Source organism: Podarcis cretensis (genome assembly GCF_951804945.1).
Source record: "Podarcis cretensis genome assembly, chromosome: 12".
Classification (NCBI taxonomy): domain Eukaryota; kingdom Metazoa; phylum Chordata; class Lepidosauria; order Squamata; family Lacertidae; genus Podarcis; species Podarcis cretensis.
In genome coordinates this window covers 44,870,595-44,891,115 of record NC_137181.1, presented here as the reverse complement: position 1 = coordinate 44,891,115, position 20,521 = coordinate 44,870,595, and the positions used below count along the sequence as shown (strand labels likewise).

Sequence of the window (20,521 nt, the reverse complement as noted above, 5' to 3'; positions counted from 1 at the left end):
TAACAGGACCAGTGGTCAGGGATGATGTTGTAGTCCCAAAACATCTGGAGGGCCGAGTTTGCCTATGCCTGACTTTATAAAGACGTTGAACAACAACGGGTCCAGGACAGAACCCTGTGGCACCCCACTTGTCACAGGATGACGAGGAACCATTAGTGTGCACTCCTGGGGTTTGGTCTATCAACCAGCACTGGGACCCATACTGAATCTCCCTCCTTGGTGGGAATGTGATATTCTCTTGAGTAGCTGGAGGGCACTCTCCCCTTATAGTGGACAAATCCCTTTTTGTGCTCACTTGCTTAGAATGGCTAGTCCATTTGTGTTTGGAGTGCTCACAAAGAATCAAGGCTCTTTTGGGACATGCACCCCCTAGTTACTGCATGCAATGTGACCTTTGGGGGGGGGGAATCTGAAATAGCCCCTCGGATTTCTGATCCAGATCAGGATCGTGGCACACAGGAAGGGGATGGTTTATTATTTTTACATTTAAAAGCAATTGACCCTTGTCTCCCATGCGGTGAGCTTGCTGAATATCACTCTCCCCCCCCTGAAGCAAATTGCAATCTGGAATGGGGGGCAGGTTTATTAGGACCATAGCATTGGAGGAAAGGTTTGGATACTCCCCCCCCCCACATGCCTCAGTTGCTGGTTTTGATTCACATTAAATTCAGAAAGGCATGAGTTCTTTGTGGTGTAAATGGGCATTGTTGTCTTGGAAGATGTTTAGTAGGGCCAATTCTGGGGTGAAGTCTAATACTTGCTTAGTTATTTTACATATTTCTTGTATGGCTGTTGTCCAGAATAGTTGGATCCTTTATCACATACACAGCCCAACAGGACAATGACAATAATCCACCAACAGCATACAAATCAATATGGCTAACCTGATCCAAAACACCCACTCACACATGAAAACAAAGACCACCACAGCCAATCACAAACAAACAATCACACCCTAGGCCAACCCCAACCTCTCTCACCACCAAAGGAACACAAGTGAACAACACAAGCACGCTGACACCAAACTCTACATACATTAAGCATAATAGAAACACCGCTACCCGACCCCATCCCCATCCATCTCCCCTCCCTCCACCCCCTTTCTTTTTTTCTTTTTTTCTTCTCCCCCTAATGCCTCAACAAATGAAACGGATTTGTAAAAATGTTACATGGAGAAAAAAAATACGAGGCATTACACTCACACTGTAAAACAAGAAAACCCTTAATAAAATATTATTCCAAACAAAACAAAACAAAAAAATAAAATTCAGAAAGGCATAAATGCCAGGCACAACTTGTCCCTTACAGAAGAACCCACTTCTCCTTTAAAGTTGACCCAACCAATCAGTTGAAATATCTGAAATATCGCAGTAGTCTTGTGCAGGGCTGGGCTGGCCTTGCCGCAAAGCAGAACATGCCAGCACCATCAGGTTATTTTCTGGGAGCGGGTTTTCTTTGGTAGCATCTGAAAGGCAGGAAATTGTCCGTTGTTTATTTGGTTATATTTTCCACTGCTTGGGAGGGTGAACCATTGCTTAGGCTGCAGTTTGGATTTTTCCCTTCAGGTACCGCAAATGTCTTAAGCTAGCCCTGCCATAACAGAAATCTTTCCAACCTGAATTTGAGAAAGAAAGAGAATCAGTTTGCTTCCAGTGACATATGTGTAAAGATTTTGGGACCAGACCGCGAGAGAGCATTGATCATTGACAGTCGATGTTTGACATTCTGGCACTTAAGTAACCCAGGTTTTTCCAATGTTTCGGATAGAATACTTTTAAAAGACCTGCTGAGAATGTAAAATGTAGACATTGTTAGTCTTGTCCTAGATTCCCAGACCTTATTGTATTTAGCGTGTCACCCTCACTGGAGAATTTGAACAGTGCAAACAATCTTTTGTTTTGGATCATTCCACAGGGTTCAGCACCATTTTTTGTCAGCGCTACAGCTGGCACCACAGTTCTGGGAGCGTTTGATCCTCTGGATGAAATTGCCGACATCTGCGATAAACATGACCTTTGGCTGCATGTTGATGTAAGTTAGTTTTATTAACATTTGTGCTTTGTTTCACTTTATTAATCCTTCTTTTTAACCGCGGAGCCGTTCTCACACGTGCTGGGGGGGGGGGGGGTGCAGCCGATTTTGCAAACCCAACTAATGGTGTTCTAAAAACCGAACTACATTTTGTTTAATGAATAGATCTGTGGACTGTCTCTCTCTGAAGAGTTCAGAGTATCTTTATTTTGATGTAGCTTAGCTTGAGAGGTTGTTTTGCTCAGACATATTTAGTAACTTTCACTATCTAAGCCCTGTACCACATTACATTAGTTTTCATGGTGTAATATTAACAGCTTACCTGCATAATAATAATAATAATAATAATAATAATAATAATAATAATAATAATTTATTTGTATCCCGGCCAGAGCCGGGCTCAGAGCGGCTAACATCATATAAATAATACAATAAAATCAATCAATCAATCAATCAATCAATCAACTAAAATGCATCCCAAAATTAATTCAAATAAATTAAAATTAAAACTGGACAAATGACAATCCTCAGGTTAAAACTGAAAGCGGTTAATACTCGCCAGGACCAACTATTTCCACTGATATTATAAGGTCCTGTGAGCGGGCTGGGAACCCTCCTGCGTGCTTATTCTTATACAAAGAGAAATGTGTCAGACTGAACCCTGACCAAAGGCCTGGCGGAACAGCTCTGTCTTGCAAGCCCTGAGGAAGGATGTCAAATCTCGCAGGGCCCTGGTTTCTTGTGAGAGAGCGTTCCACCAGGCTGGGGCCACGGCCAAAAAGGCCCTGTCTCTGGTTGAGGTCAGTCTAATCTCTGTGGGGCCCGGAATCTTCAGGGTGTTCATTTTTGTAGACTTGGACTTTTCCTCAAAGGTTGTGTATGACATAACACAACCTTTTGTTTTATTATTCCTCCAAGGTGCTCGCGGTTCTTTCATAGGCTCTTCAGTGGGAGAAGGGGAGTTTGAGGGGGACTTCATCCAGGCACTGTGTTCCCCTAACTCTGAGAGGATTAGGGGAAAGCTCTGAAGCCTGAAGACTGCTTGCAATCTCCCAGTGAGAGCAATTCCCCATATCTGTTTGAACTCCTGAAAAAATTAGTCAGAAAATATTAGTCTGGTTGGCTGAGCCATTGGTCTCCTGAGTCCAGGACGATGGTGTTTAGGATGTTATTATCCTATTGTTTCGTGAATGTTGAGTTATTTATCCTAAATATCTAGAATGACTCCTAGATTTCCATTTCTTTGCCAGTGGCGCTATCCTTTAACAATACATTGTTTCTCTGTGGGAATTCCTTTAAAAAAAAGAGGGACGCGGGTGGCGCTGTGGGCAAAACCTCAGCGCCTAGGACTTGCCAATCGCATGGTCGGCGGTTCAAATCCCCGCGGCGGAGTGAGCTCCCCTCGTTTGGTCCCAGCTCCTGCCCACCTAGCAGTTCGAAAGCACCCCTAAGTGCAAGTAGATAAATAGGTACCGCTTTCTAGCGGGAAGGTAAACAGCGTTTCCATGTGCTGCTCTGGTGCCAGTTCGCCAGAGCAGCTTCGTCACGCTGGCCACGTGACCCGGAAGTGTCTGCAGACAGCGCTGGCTCCCGGCCTATAGAGTGAGATGAGCGCACAACCCTAGAGTCTGTCAAGACTGGCCCGTACGGGCAGGGGTACCTTTACCTTTACCTTTATACTTTTCAGATATATACTTTTCACTGATTTTAATTTTAAAACTTGACTTCCTTCCCCCTCTTTCTGAGGTTCCTTAAATTTATTTTTAATATCTTCTGCATATCCAAATTAACTTACTCATTTATTTATCTTCTCTTTATACACACACACACACACACACACACACACACACACACACATATACACACACATACATACACACCCTTATATAGCTGCAGGTTATTATAGTAATCCTGCCAGTGTTTTTATCCGTTTACAATTTATCTGTAAATATCCAACAAACCATTTCCATCCTTTTATATATATAAAAAGTTTGTTATCATGATTTCTTCCAGTAGGTTTCGCTATGGGAATTCCAGCACAGTTCTGTTTGCTTAACACCTAAACATTCCAAAACTGTCTGACTTGCAGAAGTATCCATTCATGGGGAATGACTAAATAATTTTCAAATTACCTAAGTGGTATTACTGTAGGCTTTCAGTAAAGCAGTTTTTGCAAACACAGCTAAGGAGGATTAACATAACCTGAAAGTTTGGTAAGCTCCCCCCCCCCCCCAAAAAAAAAAAAACCTGTATTTGAGAGTTTTTGCTATTTTCCTGATCTTCTTGCAGATGGGTTATTGGAAATATGCAAATCCTTTTGTTGTTAAAAGTGGCTTCTTTCGGAATCAGTGAGCTGTTGATTGCTTGGCAATAATGCCTTTGATAAGGCTCTTTATTTCTTCAGAGTAAATCATCTGGAGAAGCTAAAAATAAATTGCTTCCCTAGTATTACGTTTCATGCCATCGGCTGATGTAGCTGTCTTAGGGATGTTATTTGATTCCCTTGGGAAGAAGTGGTGGGAAGATTTCTCTGCAGAGTTTGCCCAAGTAGTCTCTTTGTGTGTTTAAGGATGTGGAAAAATGTCTTCCAGGTATGAGCTGATCCCAGAGGGATGCATGCAGAGTCTTATCAAGGGCATGTCTGCTGTAATTTATCATTCTCTTCTGTCCAGGCCTCCTGAGAAAAAGCTATATATAAAATGTGCTAAATTTGCAGTGGCTTGGGAGCAGATTCAGATCACCAAATATAGGCTGTTATTTATGACCCAAGGTTATATACAGCATGATCCTATATGTGTCTGCTCTCTTGTTCCTAAATCCCATGAAACAACCTTTTCTGCTGAAACGGCCTTTCACCTTCCACATGTTCTAAATTCTCCCTGCGCAAGTAGAATGCTTATGAGTATTCCACAACTTCAGAACATATTCCATGATGGCATAGCAGCTTCAGTAGTGGCTGTGTGTGTCATCTGGTTATTTTATCATTTAGTAAATTTATTTATTAAATTTTAATTCTTCCCTTCCTCCTAAAGCAGTCCAGCGTCACAATTATTCCTGAAACTGACAATAATTCAAGAACCTCCAAGTGTCCCTATTTTCCAGGGACAGTCCTGGATATAAAGAAGCCGTCCCAGTTTCTGATTTGATCCCAGAATGTCCCACTTTTCCTTAGTTTAAGGTAAAGGTACCCCTGACCATTAGGTCCAATCATGACCGACTTGGGTTGTGGAGCTCATCTGGCTTTATTGGCCGAGGGAGCCGGCGTACTGTGTCAGAGGCTTAGTGCTGTCCAGCTGGCCATAGATAAGACTCTGGGCTCCCAGCCAGTTCCAAACAATTGATTTATTTGACAAAGTTCAAACGTACATCTCCAGCGTTTCCATTAGCCTCCTTCCCCTTGTGCGCAGTTGCTCCCTCTAATCTTACTTCCTCCTTTTCCGCACCCAGCATGCAAGTCGGCGAAAACTCCTCCCCTTACTTCCTCTGTGTACAGCATGACTTGTCCCCGGCTCATCCTCCTCCCCCTCTACGTCAGACTGACTGTCAGATGACAAGCTGCTGATAATCTCTTTAGGCTCTCTATAACTGCTGGTTTCCGTCCCTTCATCTTTTCCCGTTTGCCTCTCCCTGATATACTGCTTCTGGGTCATGTGGCCAGCATGACTAAGCCGCTTCCGGAGAACCAGAGCAGCGCACAGAAATGCCGTTTACCTTCCCGCCGGAGCGGTTCCTATTTATCTATTTGCACTTTGACCTGCTTTTGAACTGCTAGGTTGGCAGGAGCAGGGACCGAGCAACGGGAGCTCACCCCGTTGTGGGGATTTGAACCGCCAACCTTCTGATGGGCGAGTCCTAGGCTCTGTGGTTTAACCCACAGTGCCACTCGCGTCCCTTTTCATTAGGACGTCGCTATTTTCATGTTGGAAGGGTATGGGGTTATGCAACCCCTGAGCCAAAGAGATAACTAACTAACTAACTATCTAACTTCCCTGCTTAGGGATGTTTTTAAATGTTTAATGTTTCGTTATGTTTTTACATGAGTTGGCAGCCGCCCATTTTCATTGAAAGAATGTTGGAGGATATGTAATATCAAGTTAGATAGAATAATTGCTGGATAATAATTCATTCTGCTTGAATGTATGCAACAGATAAAGAGATGGGAATATAACTCTTCCAGAATTCATTTTGAAGATTCTCACTAGTTATGGTTAGTTTCCATGATTACTCATGTAAACAAACACCTTTGGTTTTATTCAGCTGTTCAGTGTTCTGTAACTTATTCTGCTGGCAGAACAATAGTATAATATTTCTGAAGAATTTCGAACAAACTTTAGACTGATTGATCCATGCCATGTACGTACGTATATAGCTCAGAGAAGGTACTTACGTCGACATACTGTCCTTGTGTAAGTGAGGCCTTATTCAAGCCAGTATATATATCTTCTTTTGGATTGTTTGAAATGAGTGGCATAATCAAGAGAATCCAGTCCGTACCGTCCCTGCCATCTAAACTTTTAAAACCCTATAATGAGAGTAATAATAAAATTATACAGTGCTGAACTAACACTTTATAACTTTTAATAAATATCTCCACAGGCATCGTGGGGAGGCTCAGCTTTGCTGTCAAGGAAGCACCGCAAACTTCTGCAAGGCATCCACAGGTAGATGACATTTAATTTGGAAAGGGGATAATTAAAGTCAAATGCAAGCATTTTTGAAGTCTCATTGGCTTCAGGGAGACCATCATTTCCTCATTGAAACCACAGACACTCACGTTTCATTTTGGATAGATTGTGTCATGGTCACTATGAGGATGTTGATTGGAAACCTGGAGAAAAAGTCTGCTATATCATATGCAATCACACTGCAATTGCAAAGTAATTTTCTGCTTTTGTCCATTTATCACTTTCATAGAGCCAATTCGGTGGCATGGAATCCTCATAAGATGCTAATGGCAGGGATCCAGTGTTGCGCCCTTCTGGTGAAAGACAGTTCCGTAAGTCTTCTTTTTTTAATTTCCCAAATGCAACTGAAGTGTGTTTCTGCTGCATTGAGAAAATAGATAAATTAACTTAGGTTTTCCAGTACAAAAGCATAACATTGCAGACAGTGCAAACAGTGCATGAGGGGCTGATAAGGGGTGACGGGAAATACCTGATTTCTGCATGTGAATGACACTCAAACTTCTACTTATTTGCCAGTACAGTGGTACCTCAGGTTAAGTACTTAATTTGTTCTGGAGGTCAGTACTTAACCTGAAACTGTTCTTAACCTGAAGCACCACTTTAGCTAATGGGGCCTCCTGCTGCTGCCGCGCCGCTGGAGCGCGATTTCTGTTCTCATCCTGAAGCAAAGTTCTTAACCTGAGGTAATATTTCTGGGTTAGCAGAGTGCATAACCTGAAGCGTATGTAACCTGAGGTACCACTGTATTTTAAAATTAGCAGCTCTGATTAGCTAATTTAGGACTGTGCGTATGCCCATTTCAAGTAGCAATAGATTAAGGTAAAGGTAAAAGGACCCCTGACCATTAGGTCCAGTCGTGGCCGACTCTGGGGTTGTGGCGCTCATCTCGCTTTACTGGCCGAGGGAGCCGGCGTACAGCTTCCGGGTCATGTGGCCAGCATGACTAAGCCGCTTCTGGCGAACCAGAGCAGCGCACAGAAACGGCATTTACCTGCCCGCCGGAGAGGTACCTATTTATCTACTTGCACTTTGACGTGCTTTTGAACTGCTAGGTTGGCAGGAGCAGGGACCGAACAACGGGAGCTCACCCCGTCGTGGGGATTCAAACTGCTGACCTTCTGAACGGCAAGTCCTAGGCTCTGTGTTTCAACCCACAGCCCCACCTGTGTCCCTTAGCAATAGATTGCATGACTTTAAATAGGTTTGAATTTGGATCAAATTTAAGAAATTTATATTGGAGTCTACAAATATAGATACAGTTAACGTTTTATCATTCTATTTGATATATATATATATATATATATATATATATATATATATTCATTCTTTTCTGAATCAATGTGATTAGGAAGTGTTTAGAAGTTAAATGCATTTGTGGCAAAATAATGACTTAAATGAATAAGGTAAAGGTAAAGGTACCCCTGCCCGTACGTGCCAGTCTTGACAGACTCTGGGGTTGTGCGCCCATCTCACTTAAGAGGCCAGGGGCCAGCGCTGTCCGGAGACACTTCCGGGTCACGTGGCCAGCGTGACATCGCTGCTCTGGCCAGAGCCAGAGCCAGAGCCGCACACGGAAACGCCGTTTACCTTCCCACTGGTAAGCGGTCCCTATTTATCTACTTGCACCCGGAGGTGCTTTCGAACTGCTAGGTTGGCAGGCGCTGGGACCGAGCAGCGGGAGTGCACCCCGCCGCAGGGATTCGAACTGCCGACCTTTCGATCGGCAAGCCCTAGGCGCTTAGGAAAATATGGGAAGGCATGTTGGACTGTCACTGAATTAACAAAAAAGGTGAAAGGGTTTTTAAATTGATTGAAATGGGAAAGCGCTTGGGATGCAGAGGCAGTGAAATGCAGAGATTAGTAAATCCATTGTAAAAGCACAGATCAATCAAAGCAATTGCTGGGTGTCTTACGTTGACAGGAAGCGTTGGGGAAGATCACAATGTCTCCCAGGATGTCCTGTTAAAATAAACCTTTCCCTAAAGGAACCCTGTCACCACAAGCTTGCATTTAAGTGTCTACCTGTTTAGCTAGGAGAATCATAACCAAGTAGGCTGGCACTCAACCTTTAAATGTTTGAGATCCTTTAGAAAATAAAATGTTCACTGTACTGAAAAAACATGGTATAGATGTATTGTCATTTAAAAATTTATACCAAAAGTTGATGCTTGACTGCCTCTCCAAATCACAATATTGTTCATCATAGGGTGGATTTGACTTAAATCAAATCGATTTAAATCATGATTTAAATCACTAGTCAGTAAGACTTGATTTAAATCTCTCTTTTTTTACAGAATGACTCATTCTTGCTGGTATAATCTTAATATTTACAACCAGATGAAGGTTTCATTTTTGGAATGATAAATTTTCAAAGTAGTTTTTACAGTTATGTCAAAAATTACTGATTTGGTTATACTATTAGAAATACATTGACAGAAAATTATGAAATTATTGTGAGGTTTAGCATGTTAACTGTTTATATTTGGACAACTTTTCTGCTGTACTTTAATGGAAGGAGAAAAATAATCATTTCTTTAATAACAATTTAAACAATTTATTTAACTAAAACAATAACAGTATAGCATATGTATCCATGTTTGTTAACTGATGTGGTAAAACAATTATTTAAAAAAACCTTACTAAGTTTTAGCACACTTGAAAAACTTAAATCATTTCTTGATGAATAGCTTTTGGACTATAACATAAATAGAAAACTATCTTTAGAAAGATTTTTCCTCCAAAAGCATTTTATTTTAAAAATTTGATTTAAATAAAAAAAATCTGATTTAAATAAAAAAAAATCTGATTTAAATAAAAAAAATTCAATTTAAATTAAAAAAAATCTGATTAAAAAAAATAATAATCATTGATTTTTATCCACCCTGGTTCATCAAATATATAAAGGTTCCAGATTTCTGTAAATTCAGCGACCAGGTTATTTTTTCATATGATTTGGTAATTATTTTGGATCCAGTAGATCTGTGCTGGCATAGAGCAGAATGTACATATAGAAATACTGCATGAGTTCCCTGTTCACTGTGGCAGGGAAAGATGTTTCATGCACATAGTTCATAATGTACATGAATTGTTCATCAGCATTGTAAGGAACGTTGAGAGCCCCTGTTTCAGCAGGCTTTGGGTAGCACGTTAGAATTGCTGAGTTTTCATTTGCATCTTAACTCTACGTCCGTATACCCATATACCAGTGGCTAGGCAGATGTGAGATACTCGTGCATTGGTGGGCAGATATAAAAGAACAAAAAGCATTACATGGAAAAAGAAAATATGGTTATGTATCAAAGCACAATGTGGCTCAAGCTTAGCTGACAAGGGTGACAGAAATTGCATCAGGAAGTCTGCTCCACAACTTTGAAAGGCCGCATTCCACACCGGAGAATAATGTTTGCAAACCGGGAAACCTTTCCAATTCCCATGTTGCATAATTAGTATTCCGAGACACAGTTTCTCAGAGAACTGCTAATTTAGTTTTCTGCAGTGTTGAGGTCATGGGGGGGGGGGGATGAAGGGAGTGATGGCAGGTGGGCAGCAATAGCCATGGAATCAAAACAAGAAGATACATCCATGGCCACTGTAAGGCTGGGTTCATACGTATACCCCCAATTCTTCATTCTTCATCCAAAGTTGCTAACAACCAAGACACTTGCAAAGGAAAGATGGGAAGAACTTTAAGGTATACAGTATTTTGAAAAGATACCTGTTTCCATACTTGGAACTGGTTGAAAGTACACACATGTTGAATTCCTGCAGTTTTGAGATATTATCCAAGTCAGCGGCGTTGCGTATTTAGCAGATTAATTGCGCTGCAGAAAGCGTGCTGGGGAGACCACACGTTCAGGAAACAATGAAGAAACGCAAAAATATATTTTGCTTGGCTTTAATTACAAAAACAAAAACTCCTCTTACATTAAATCTATGAGTATGACCCATCCATCGACCCATTCACCAGGGTACTGAGAGAGGCACACACTGCTCTTTATATACTATACCCAATTGCTGACACAGCTTAATTAACACAATTTAACAGCATCTGCTATACAACGAACCTTAATATTTAAATAAACCATTCAACAAGTGATGTCCAAATTTTTTTCAAAGAGGGCAAGATTTGATGAAATGAAGGGCCGTGAGAGGCGACCAAAGGGCCAACCAGTTAGTGACCTGTTTTTAGGATTGAAGTTGTTGAGCTTTTTTTAGGGTTTTACCCCAGGAAGTAAACTGCCACAGGGGCTGGATTAAACCAACCGGCAGGCCGGATTAGGCCCCTGAAATGGACTATGGACATGCCTGATCATAATGATATATTCGCCGTTTCACCATTCAATCTGCAGGCTCCATTTCCTGAGTCAATGTTTCGATTTCTTCGTTTATTTCCTCTTGGGTTAAGGCTAAGGGGTTAGGGCTTGCCTCAGGCCGCCATGAGGTCACTGCTGAAGTGAGATTTCAGCCAGAGGACTTGCTGGCTCCAAGCTCATTTCCTGATACTGCAACCCACAATCATAATAGGGAGCCAGACACATTGAATACATGAAGCCTTAACTTCCAGGTGACATGTCTAGGATTGCATTGTTAATCACTCTACTGCAGCCATCCGTCTTCATGAGGAAGATTAGTCGCTTCTTGCTGGCAAAGTGTTGCTCATTCTTAATTTCCATGTATAATTATTTGTCAGTTTGATGGGATGGGCTGCAATGTTTAGTCAGTTAATTGGTTAGGTGAATTGTTTGAAAACAATTTGATTGACTGAAAAAAAAGGTCCTCAGTTAACCTGGCAGCAAATCTCGTAATACTACTATAATAATACTATAAAAAAAAACCCTGTAGATGAAAAGGCCCACCTGTCAGCTCTAAAAAGTGTAGATAAAGAGAGGCATTGCTTCCTGGGTGAGAGAGAAGAGAGAAGTTCTTCCAAGATGCTACCTGCTGTGATACATCATCTGAAAACAGAGAATGTGTCTTGTTTTTTCGTTAGAACTATTTTTCAAATACAGTGGTACCTCAGGTTAAGTACTTAATTCGTCCGTACTTAACCTGAAACTGTTCGTAACCTGAAGCACCACTTTAGCTAATGGGGCCTCCTGCTGTTGCTGCGCCGCTGGAGCCCGATTTCTGTTCTCATCCTGAAGCAAGGTTCTTAACCTGAAGCACTATTTCTGGGTTAGCGGAGTCTGTAACCTGAAGCGTATGTAACCTGAGATACCACTGTAACGCAAACTTATATGCATCAAGGTCTAAAATCCTTGCTTAATCAGCAGAGATTTCTTCCATCTTATGACAACCCTGGTTAAAATCACAGGATCAGGGAGGTTGTCACACAAATTGCTTAGAATTGTGGTGCCCGTGGAGTCTCTGCAAGCCACCCATTTGTGAGATGTCAAACTGCACATTGATATTAAGTGTCTGCTGAAAACCTTCCTGTTCTGCTAGGCAATTAAGAGTACACCCCCACAATGGTCAGTTGGTGTTTGTTTTTAATTTATTTCTGCTGTTAACTTTTTAGGATTTTATCGACCGGTTTTTATGTTTTCATACTGCTGTAAACGGCTGTGATTTTTCCCCCTGATACAGTGGTACCTCAGGTTACATATGTTTCAGGTTGCATACGCTTCAGGTTACAGACTCTACTAACCCAGAAATATTACCTCGGGTTAAGAACTTTGCTTCAGGATGAGAATAGAAATCTTCTAGCAAAGTATTGGAAGACACAAGAGCTACCCACGCTGGAGGAATGGCAGGCGAAAGTGATTGACTTTATGGGATTGGCAGAAATGACCGGCAGAATCCGCGACCAAGAGAAAGAGACTGTGGAAGAAGATTGGAAGAAATTTAAGATGTATCTTAAGAACTATTATAAAATTGAGGAGTGCTAAAATGCTGAGGGAAAAGAAGACGTAGAATTGCAGCGGAAAATTGTGTTTAATTTTAGGGTGGAATTGAAAAAGAGAATGAATTTACATTTAATTGGTTAAGAAGGGTTGCTGAATAATGGTTTAAAATTAAGGATGCAAAAAGGGAAAGGTATGGGGAAGTCCGGGAAAAGAGGGTTATGGAAATAAGGTTAAGAAAATATGAGTTTTTGTGTTTGTTTTTATGTTGTTTTTGTTTATGTTAAAAAATTTGGAAATTAATAAAAATTTTATTTAAAAAAAAAAAAAGGATGAGAATAGAAATCGTGCAGCGGTAGCACAGTGGCAGCAGGAGGCCCCATTAGCTAAAGTGGTGCTTGAGGTTAAGAACAATTTCAGGTTAAGAACAGACCTCCAGAACGAATTAAGTACTTAACCTGAGGTACCACTGTACAGTGGTATATAAATATTATTATTTTAAAATCAATAGATATATAAATATTATCCTAGAGACTTCCATTGATCTATCTATATTGTTCAATGTCAGGCTTCGGGGAATTCTATCCTTCCTCCAATCACAGCAAAAAGCATAGAAAAACAAAGAAGAGTTCTTACTTAATGAGTTTATTCAATCATCACAGTGAGAGACGAAGGAAGGCAGTCCGTCTCCCATTAATGGCGTCTCTCCAACTGAGCTCCTCCCCCTCCCTTCCTAGCAACAGCACTTCCCCTTACAGTGGCTGCCAGGGGCTAATTTTCTCTGAGTCTTTTGCTCTTGCACTCTCAACGAACGCTGAGTTCTGGGGAAAAGGGGTTCAGAAATACTCTCCAGTGAGAACGTGTCAGCTGGCTGCTCTGCCTCCCCTGGCTCTGTCTTCCCCCTCCTTTCTTCCAACTCTTCTGTCCGTCTGTCTGTGAGCTGTGACCTTCCTCCAACCACTGCTGTAATTCAACACTGCCTTCCTCTTCTCTAGAAGCTTCAGGAGAAGTGGGGCGGCGATCTCCACCATTCCTGCTCCATCTCGTCCCCTTCAGTCCAGTCCCTGACATTCAAGCACATAGTTAAACTGGTGGAATTTGCTTCCATGTGATGTAGTGATAGGTGGATAGATGGATTTTAAAAGGGCCAAGAAGACAAACCCGTGGAAGTTAAGGTTATCAATGGCTGCTGGTCACAATGGCTAGATGCTGCCTCCAGGATGGGAAGAATGCCTCTGAACGCCACTTTCTGCGGAACTGTCGGAGAGGGATATTGCTATCATGTGCTGTGTTTGGGTCAACAAAGGCAACTGGTTGGCCACAGTAGAATCGGGATGCTGATTTAGAATAGGGGGTGGGCAGGTTCTTTTGTTACATTGGGTATGGGTGTTTTGCATCTTTTAAACCTTTTCCCTTAGTGATGCTGAATTTAGAAGAAGACCGATTGACATCTAGTCTTCTCTCTCCAATGGCCTCCCTAAAGGATTGTTAAAACTTTCCCTTTTAGGACTATAAATGGCTCCTCTCTTCCTTAAAGTAAAGGTAAAGGGACCCCTGACCATTAGGTTCAGTCGTGGCCGACTCGGGTTGCAGCGCTCATCTCGTTTTATTGGCCAAGGGAGCCGGCGTACAGCTTCCAGGTCATGTGGCCAGCATGACTAAGCCACTTCTGGTGAACCAGAGCAATGCACGGAAACACCGTCTACCTTCCTGCCAGAGCGGTACCTATTTACCTACTTGCATTTTGACGTGCTTTCGAACTGCTAGGTTGGCAGGAGCAGGGACCTAGCAACGGGAGCTCACCCCATCGCGGGGATTCGAACCGCCGACCTTCTGATAGGCAAGTCCTAGGCTCTGTGGTTTAGACCACAGCGCTACCCACACACCCCTCTCTTCCTTAAGTACTGTAGCTTTAATTGTCAGAAGCTGTCTGGCTAAAAAAATTTTAAAAGCTGTTTCTACTTTTACTATTGTGTGCTGTTTTAGTGCTTTATAACTGCTTTAGGTAATTATTATTATTGTGAATGGTTTTAAAAATGCTTAAGTTATTGTTTTAATTCACTCTGCTTCCTTGTTGAGGAAATGCAGGGTATAAATGTTTTAGTAGATGAATATTGAAAAGATAGATACACAGAGAGGAAGCCTGTTCCAACCTGTCAGTACCCATAGATGAGAAAATTGGCTCCTTTTCAATCCAGGACTTGTGTTTTGTACATGATGCTGAATAGCTTGTGTCTGGTATGCATATGTTTTAGGTTTTGCCTTGACATATTCCCCCCTCTGTTTTATTATAAGCTTGACAGAGCTATCTGTGCTATATTGTAATGCAGATTAAAGGCTGTACATTCAGTTATAGAAATACAGACACTTTCATTAGGCGTAATGTCAGAGTCCTTGTAAACCCTTTCGTGCAGCAGACAGGCAAGAAGAGGTGCCAAGAAGTGCCATCAAATACTAAACTTATTTTCTGTCTGTTCACAGTGGACATCTTCTATATTCAATTTTAAAGTGGATTGTGTGCTCCGTTGTGAGATGATATTCGGCAATATCATTATGAATCGGTGTGCGGTTCTATAGCCTTCACGCTCTGCTGGGAAATTGGGCAGGATATCTTTAACCTGAACACTGGCTTGCAGGCCAATTATATTTCCAAAAGCAACTTATTGGACAGAGCTGAATCAGAATTGAAATCGCCCCCATTACTGGCTTTAATTCTCTTTTCTAGCTCTTCTGTTTCTCCCCAGCGCCTTCTGACTACATGCTTCCAGTGACTTTTTTGCTCAGCGCCTCTTGCCCAGTTATCAATCTGTATCCTTCTCCCACAACTTTCCATTCTGACCTGTGCGCCTCTAATGCATTTCCAAATATTTCCATACTTCCATATGTGTGCAGGATTTCGTAGTCAAAACATTTGGTGTTCCTTGGTGCAGAATTGGTACCTGATTGATGCAGAGACTTTGCTTCTCCTCATCCTATTACTCTTTCAAGCCCTTCTCTGTATCATTTTTCACAATTTTTCACAATTTTGTGACTCAGTGGTCAGAACATAGCATCTTGGGAAACATGGGGTGTCTACCAGTAGCTCCCTGAGTGATCTTCTTCTTTGGTGATCACTCGTAGCCAAGTAAGATTGTCTTCCATAAACACAGTTTTAACAATGAGTCCGTAAGTGACTGTGGAGGCCAATTCTGGATTCACATGTCCTTCCACATTGGTTTTTTTTCTTTATTTTCCTTTTACAGTATCTCGCTTTCTCTTTCTTTCAGTTTCTCCTTTCTATGTTGTCAGGGAACTGCCATCGGAGCCAGAGGCGGAGGGAAGGCTCCAAAGCGATGCCGGAGAGGGTCCCAGCAGGGAGAGAGGCAGCCCATCTGCTGGGGAAGGAAATCAGTGTAACACCAGGGGTGAAGGGGGGCAGATGGGGGAATCGGAGAAAAGGCTCCAGGACTCTTCACCGGAGACCAGTGGGGAGAGCACGGGTACTCCGCTGCCCACACCCTCCCTGCGCAGAAGACTTCCGCGCAGGGAGAGTAGGAGGAGACTTGGCGTCAAAGAACTTCTTTGCTGGAAGAAGTTTAAGAAACGCCCACTGACGGATTCTGCCAGCGACTGAGACAGCCACGAGTGCAAGGCTGTCCAGAGAGAAAGGGTTCAACCAGGCAACCTAGCCAGGAGTGGCGGCAACTTACGCACGAGCAACCCCCTTAGAACCATTACACTTGTCTTTTTCTCCCTTCTGGCTTTGTTCTCTTTTAGACGAAGTATCTGTTTTATCTTAGTGTGTTATAAAAAAGATACTTTGTAATGGGCATGTATTTTTGTATATCTTTCAATAAGTATCAATAAACTTTTTTTTTAATTTATTTTTTCAAGGATAGTTCGGTGAAGATGTAAACTCAGTGTCAGGCTGCTGTGAAAAAGGCAGATTCTATGCTAGGGATCAGATATTCAGAGCTGGTGTAGTTTGGTGGCTAAGATGTGAGATTTGAATCTGGCCCATAGTTCACATCTGTCAGAAGCTACCTGTAATTATTATTATTTATTGAATTTATATACCGCCCTATACCCAGAGGTCTCATCGATTTGATATTTTTTTTGGGGGGGGGGTACATTTTCTGTGCACAAAAATGATAGTAGCATTAAATATTCCTCTGCTGACATCTCAGTTGAGGTTCTCTGCTGAAAAGGTTTTTGTACCAGCCCACAACAGTTATTAGAATGTTATCTGTGGATCCCTAAACCTAATTGTTAAGTTCAAGACGTAGTCTTAGAAATCCTAGGTTAATAAAATGTTATAGTTTGAGGCTGGGGGTGGGAGGGCCTTTCTTTTTTCTTCTTCCAACAATCTTCTGTACAACCATGCGAGAAAATACCAAAGGTTAGACTGTCAGAATCCTAAGAAAGCTTCCGAAACCAATAAAAATTGCATAGCAATTGAGACATCTCACCTTTTAATCTGAGCAGCTTATTTTTAGCCCTGTGTTTCTCATTCCTTCAGCTTGCTCTTTACATACCTATATTGGGTGATTTTGCTGTCCTTGAAATTCATTTTCAAGACACATTCATTGTGGTTTACTACTACAGTGCTCATCACTACTCAGGTGTTTTGCATTAGGAGATGAGAAATAAAGAGGCAAAGACACAGGTTGTGGGATAAACTAGAGCCACTTTCACACAATTGGAGAATTGTAGAGTTGCAAGAGACCCTGGCGGCCATCTAGTCCAACCTCTTGCGATGCAGCAATCTCAACTTAAGCATCCCTGACAGATGGTCATCCCAACTTCTTCTTAGAAACCTTCAAGGAAGGAGAGTCCACCACCTCCCAAGGGAGTCCGTACTACTGTCAAACACAGGTTTCCTCAAACTTGGCCCTCCAGATGTTTTTGGCCTACACCTCCCATGATGCCTAAGCTAGCAGGACCAGTGGTCAGGGACGATGGGAATTGTAGTCTCAAAACATCTGGAGGACTGAGTTTGAGGAAGCCTGGTCAAACAGATCTTACTGTCAGAAAGTTCTTTCTGATGTTTAGTCGGAATCGCCTTTCTTGTAACTTGAATCCATTGGTTTGGGTCCTGTCCTTCAGAGCAGAAGAAAACAAGTTTGCTCCCTCTTCCATGTGACAGCCCTTTTATAACTTTAGTATTTAAGAACTTATTAAACTTTCTGAACTGCATCAGGGGAATCGCCGCATCTTTCGCTCTATAAGACGCACCAGACCATAAGACGCACCTAGTTTTTGGAGGAAGAAAACAAGAAAAAAAAAAATATTCTGAATCCCAGAAGCCAGAACAGCAAGAGGGATCGCTGCTTTCACTGCGCAGCGATCCCTCTTGCTGTTCTAGCTTCTGGGATAGCTGCACAGCCTGCATTCGCTCCATAAGTCGCACACACATTTATCCTTTTTAGGAGGGGGAAAAGTGTGTCTTACAGAGCGAAAAATATGGTAGACCATGTGTAGGAAAATGCCGAAAGTTTCTTAAGCTCCTAAGCCTGCTGGCCATGGGCTAGCCCGCCCCACATAGTGTCTAGCTGGTCTTAAACCCGACTCTTTCCCCTCTTCCGCACCCTTAAAGGCAGATGTTCCCCATCCATGGCCTCTCCAAGCTGCACAACCTGGAGTGAGTGACCCAGGTTCCCCTCAAAAGTGGTTCATATCGTGTACCACAAGGCCACAAAGCCCTGTGTGCGAGTCTCTGGAATCGCTATTCGCCTGAAAGTGCCTCAGGATACTTAATATTTTTTCCACCTCTTACCTTTCCTTTCCCTCCCCACCACACAGGCCTTCTGAAACCAATAAAAATTGCACAGCAAGTATCTGCTATCCACAGGCTTTATATTGACTGTTTAATGAGAGACCTCACATTTACATTTCAATTTCTTACTTTTAGTCCTGTGTTTCCCATTCCTTCTGCATTCTGTTTGCAGGTGTTGTTCCTGAAATTCATTTTCAAGGCACATTCATTGCAGTTTTAAGATTCCAGTGCTCTAGATGTTTTGCAATGGCATTTTCTATGGAATTAATTTGGAGAGTAAAAAGCCAATGCATCGCTGAGTGAAATAATTTCATTTTAAAGCTGGAATCATCATGTAATAAAATGGTCTCCCTGCTGCCTGGTTTTAAATGTGAAGCACTATAGAATTTTAGAGAGAGATCAGAGTTGATGCTCTTCTTGAGTGTATCTTTATGGTGCGGAGTGAGAGAGTTATATGATAACATTTAGAAGCTGCGCATGGTAATAATGAAACATTTCACTGCCCAGCGGTGCAGGTGCTAATGTGGAAAACCTTCGAGCATGTGGCTGTCATTTGTCTCTGAAGCCCATAAACCACTGAGAATTCTGAAAGAAACATCATGCAGCCTTGAACAAGATTCAGCAACAATTTACTTAACAGTGCAATCCTATACACGTCTACTCAGAAATAAGGCCTACTGAGTTCAATGGGGCCTGCTCTCAAATAAGTGAGGATAGGATTACGAGGGAGGGGGGGACAAACATAAAAAGATCCTGGCCTGAGATAGTAGTAGTAGTAGTAGTAGTAATAATAATAATAATAATAATAATAATAATAATAATTTATTATTTATACCCCGCCCATCTGGCTGGGTTTCCCCAGCCACTCTGGGCGGCTTCCAACAGAATATTAAAATACAATAGTCTATTGTAGTCTCCATTGTTCTGCCCGGACACTGAGGTCCAGTGCCGAGGGCCTTCTGGCGGTTCCCTCACTGCGAGAAGCCAAGTTACAGGGAACCAGGCAGAGGGCCTTCTCGGTAGTGGCACCTGCCCTGTGGAATGCCCTCCCACCATTGTCAAAGAGAAAAATAACTACCAAACTTTTAGAAGACATCTGAAGGCAGCTTTTAATGTTTACAGTGGTGCCTCGCAAGACGAAAAGAATCCGTTCCGCGAGTCTCTTCGTCTAGCGGTTTTTTCGTCTTGCGAAGCAAGCCCATTGACGGCTTAGCGGATTAGCGCTATTAGCGGTTTAGCGGCTTAGCAGATAAGCGGCTTAGCGGCTTAGAAAAAGGGGGGAAAGGGAAAAAAACCCGAAGGAACTCGCAAGACATTTTCGTCTTGCGAAGCAAGCCCATAGGAAATTTGTTTTGCGAAGCACCTCCAAAACGGAAAACTCTTTCGTCTAGCGAGTTTTCCGTCTTGCGAGGCATTCGTCTTGCGGGGCACCACTGTAATAGGTTATTGTATTTTAGTCTTTTGTTGGAAGCCTCCCAGAGTGGCTGGGCAAACCCAGCCAGATGGGCGGGGTATAAATATATTATTATTATTATTATTATTATTATTATTATTATTATTATTATTTAAACATTAAAAGCTTCCCTAAACAGGGCTGCCTTCAGATGTCTTCTAAAAGTCTGGTAGTTGTTTTTCTCTTTGACATTTGATGGGGGGGGGGCGTTCCACAGGGTGGGTGCCACTACCGAGAAGGCCCTTTGCCTGGTTCCCTGTAACTTGGAGATGTTGTGTGTCTGTGTTTTAAATACAAATTCCTGGAGCTCCTTGGCTATTGTTGAGTCAGTTTCTGGAAAGAGTTTACAGCAGTTATTCCGAGCTATAGGACAGATGCAGAATTGGATAGTGCAGTTCAAGCACAAGGTTTGTAGGGACTGAATGTGCCAAGTAATTACACCCATCGCCCTGCATTAAATTTAAATTACGGCAAATCTGTTTTGTGAATAAAATCAAGGCCCTAATACAGATGGAGATGGAGATAAGTTAGCCACCAGCTACCCAAATTCATTTCCCTTCAATCTTCCTCCTTTTTCCAAAGAAGTTTGGAATTGCTGAGCTCATCATTTTGCTGGTATCTTGGTAGCCATGGCTCCAATTTTGAAACTGTAGCTCCCACAGCAAAGCCAGAACTTAAAAGGGTTTGTGCTGCACACAAGAAAAGGAAACATCAACTGCATTATTGCATTCCAGTATTTTTAATTACCTGTCGT

General features: G+C 42.2%; 1 protein-coding gene and 1 long non-coding RNA gene across 4 annotated transcripts in view; one reads left to right on the top strand and one right to left on the bottom strand.

Annotated features, from left to right (window-relative positions):
• The window catches only part of GADL1 (glutamate decarboxylase like 1), a 103,534-nt gene that overhangs the window by 35,648 nt on the left and 47,365 nt on the right, over positions 1-20,521 (top strand). For all 3 annotated transcript variants that reach the window (XM_079947345.1, XM_079947344.1, XM_079947346.1), the window contains exons 9-11: positions 1,915-2,031; positions 6,628-6,692; positions 6,946-7,027. In XM_079947345.1, coding sequence (XP_079803471.1) covers positions 1,915-2,031; positions 6,628-6,692; positions 6,946-7,027 — 264 coding nt within the window. The remainder of the gene's footprint in view (positions 1-1,914; positions 2,032-6,627; positions 6,693-6,945; positions 7,028-20,521) is intronic.
• LOC307199562 lies at positions 2,485-13,961 on the bottom strand. Its single transcript, XR_013832061.1, has 3 exons — positions 13,196-13,961; positions 6,806-6,859; positions 2,485-3,118 (listed from the first exon to the last, which is right to left on the bottom strand). It is a non-coding gene; the product is annotated as an uncharacterized lncRNA (long non-coding RNA).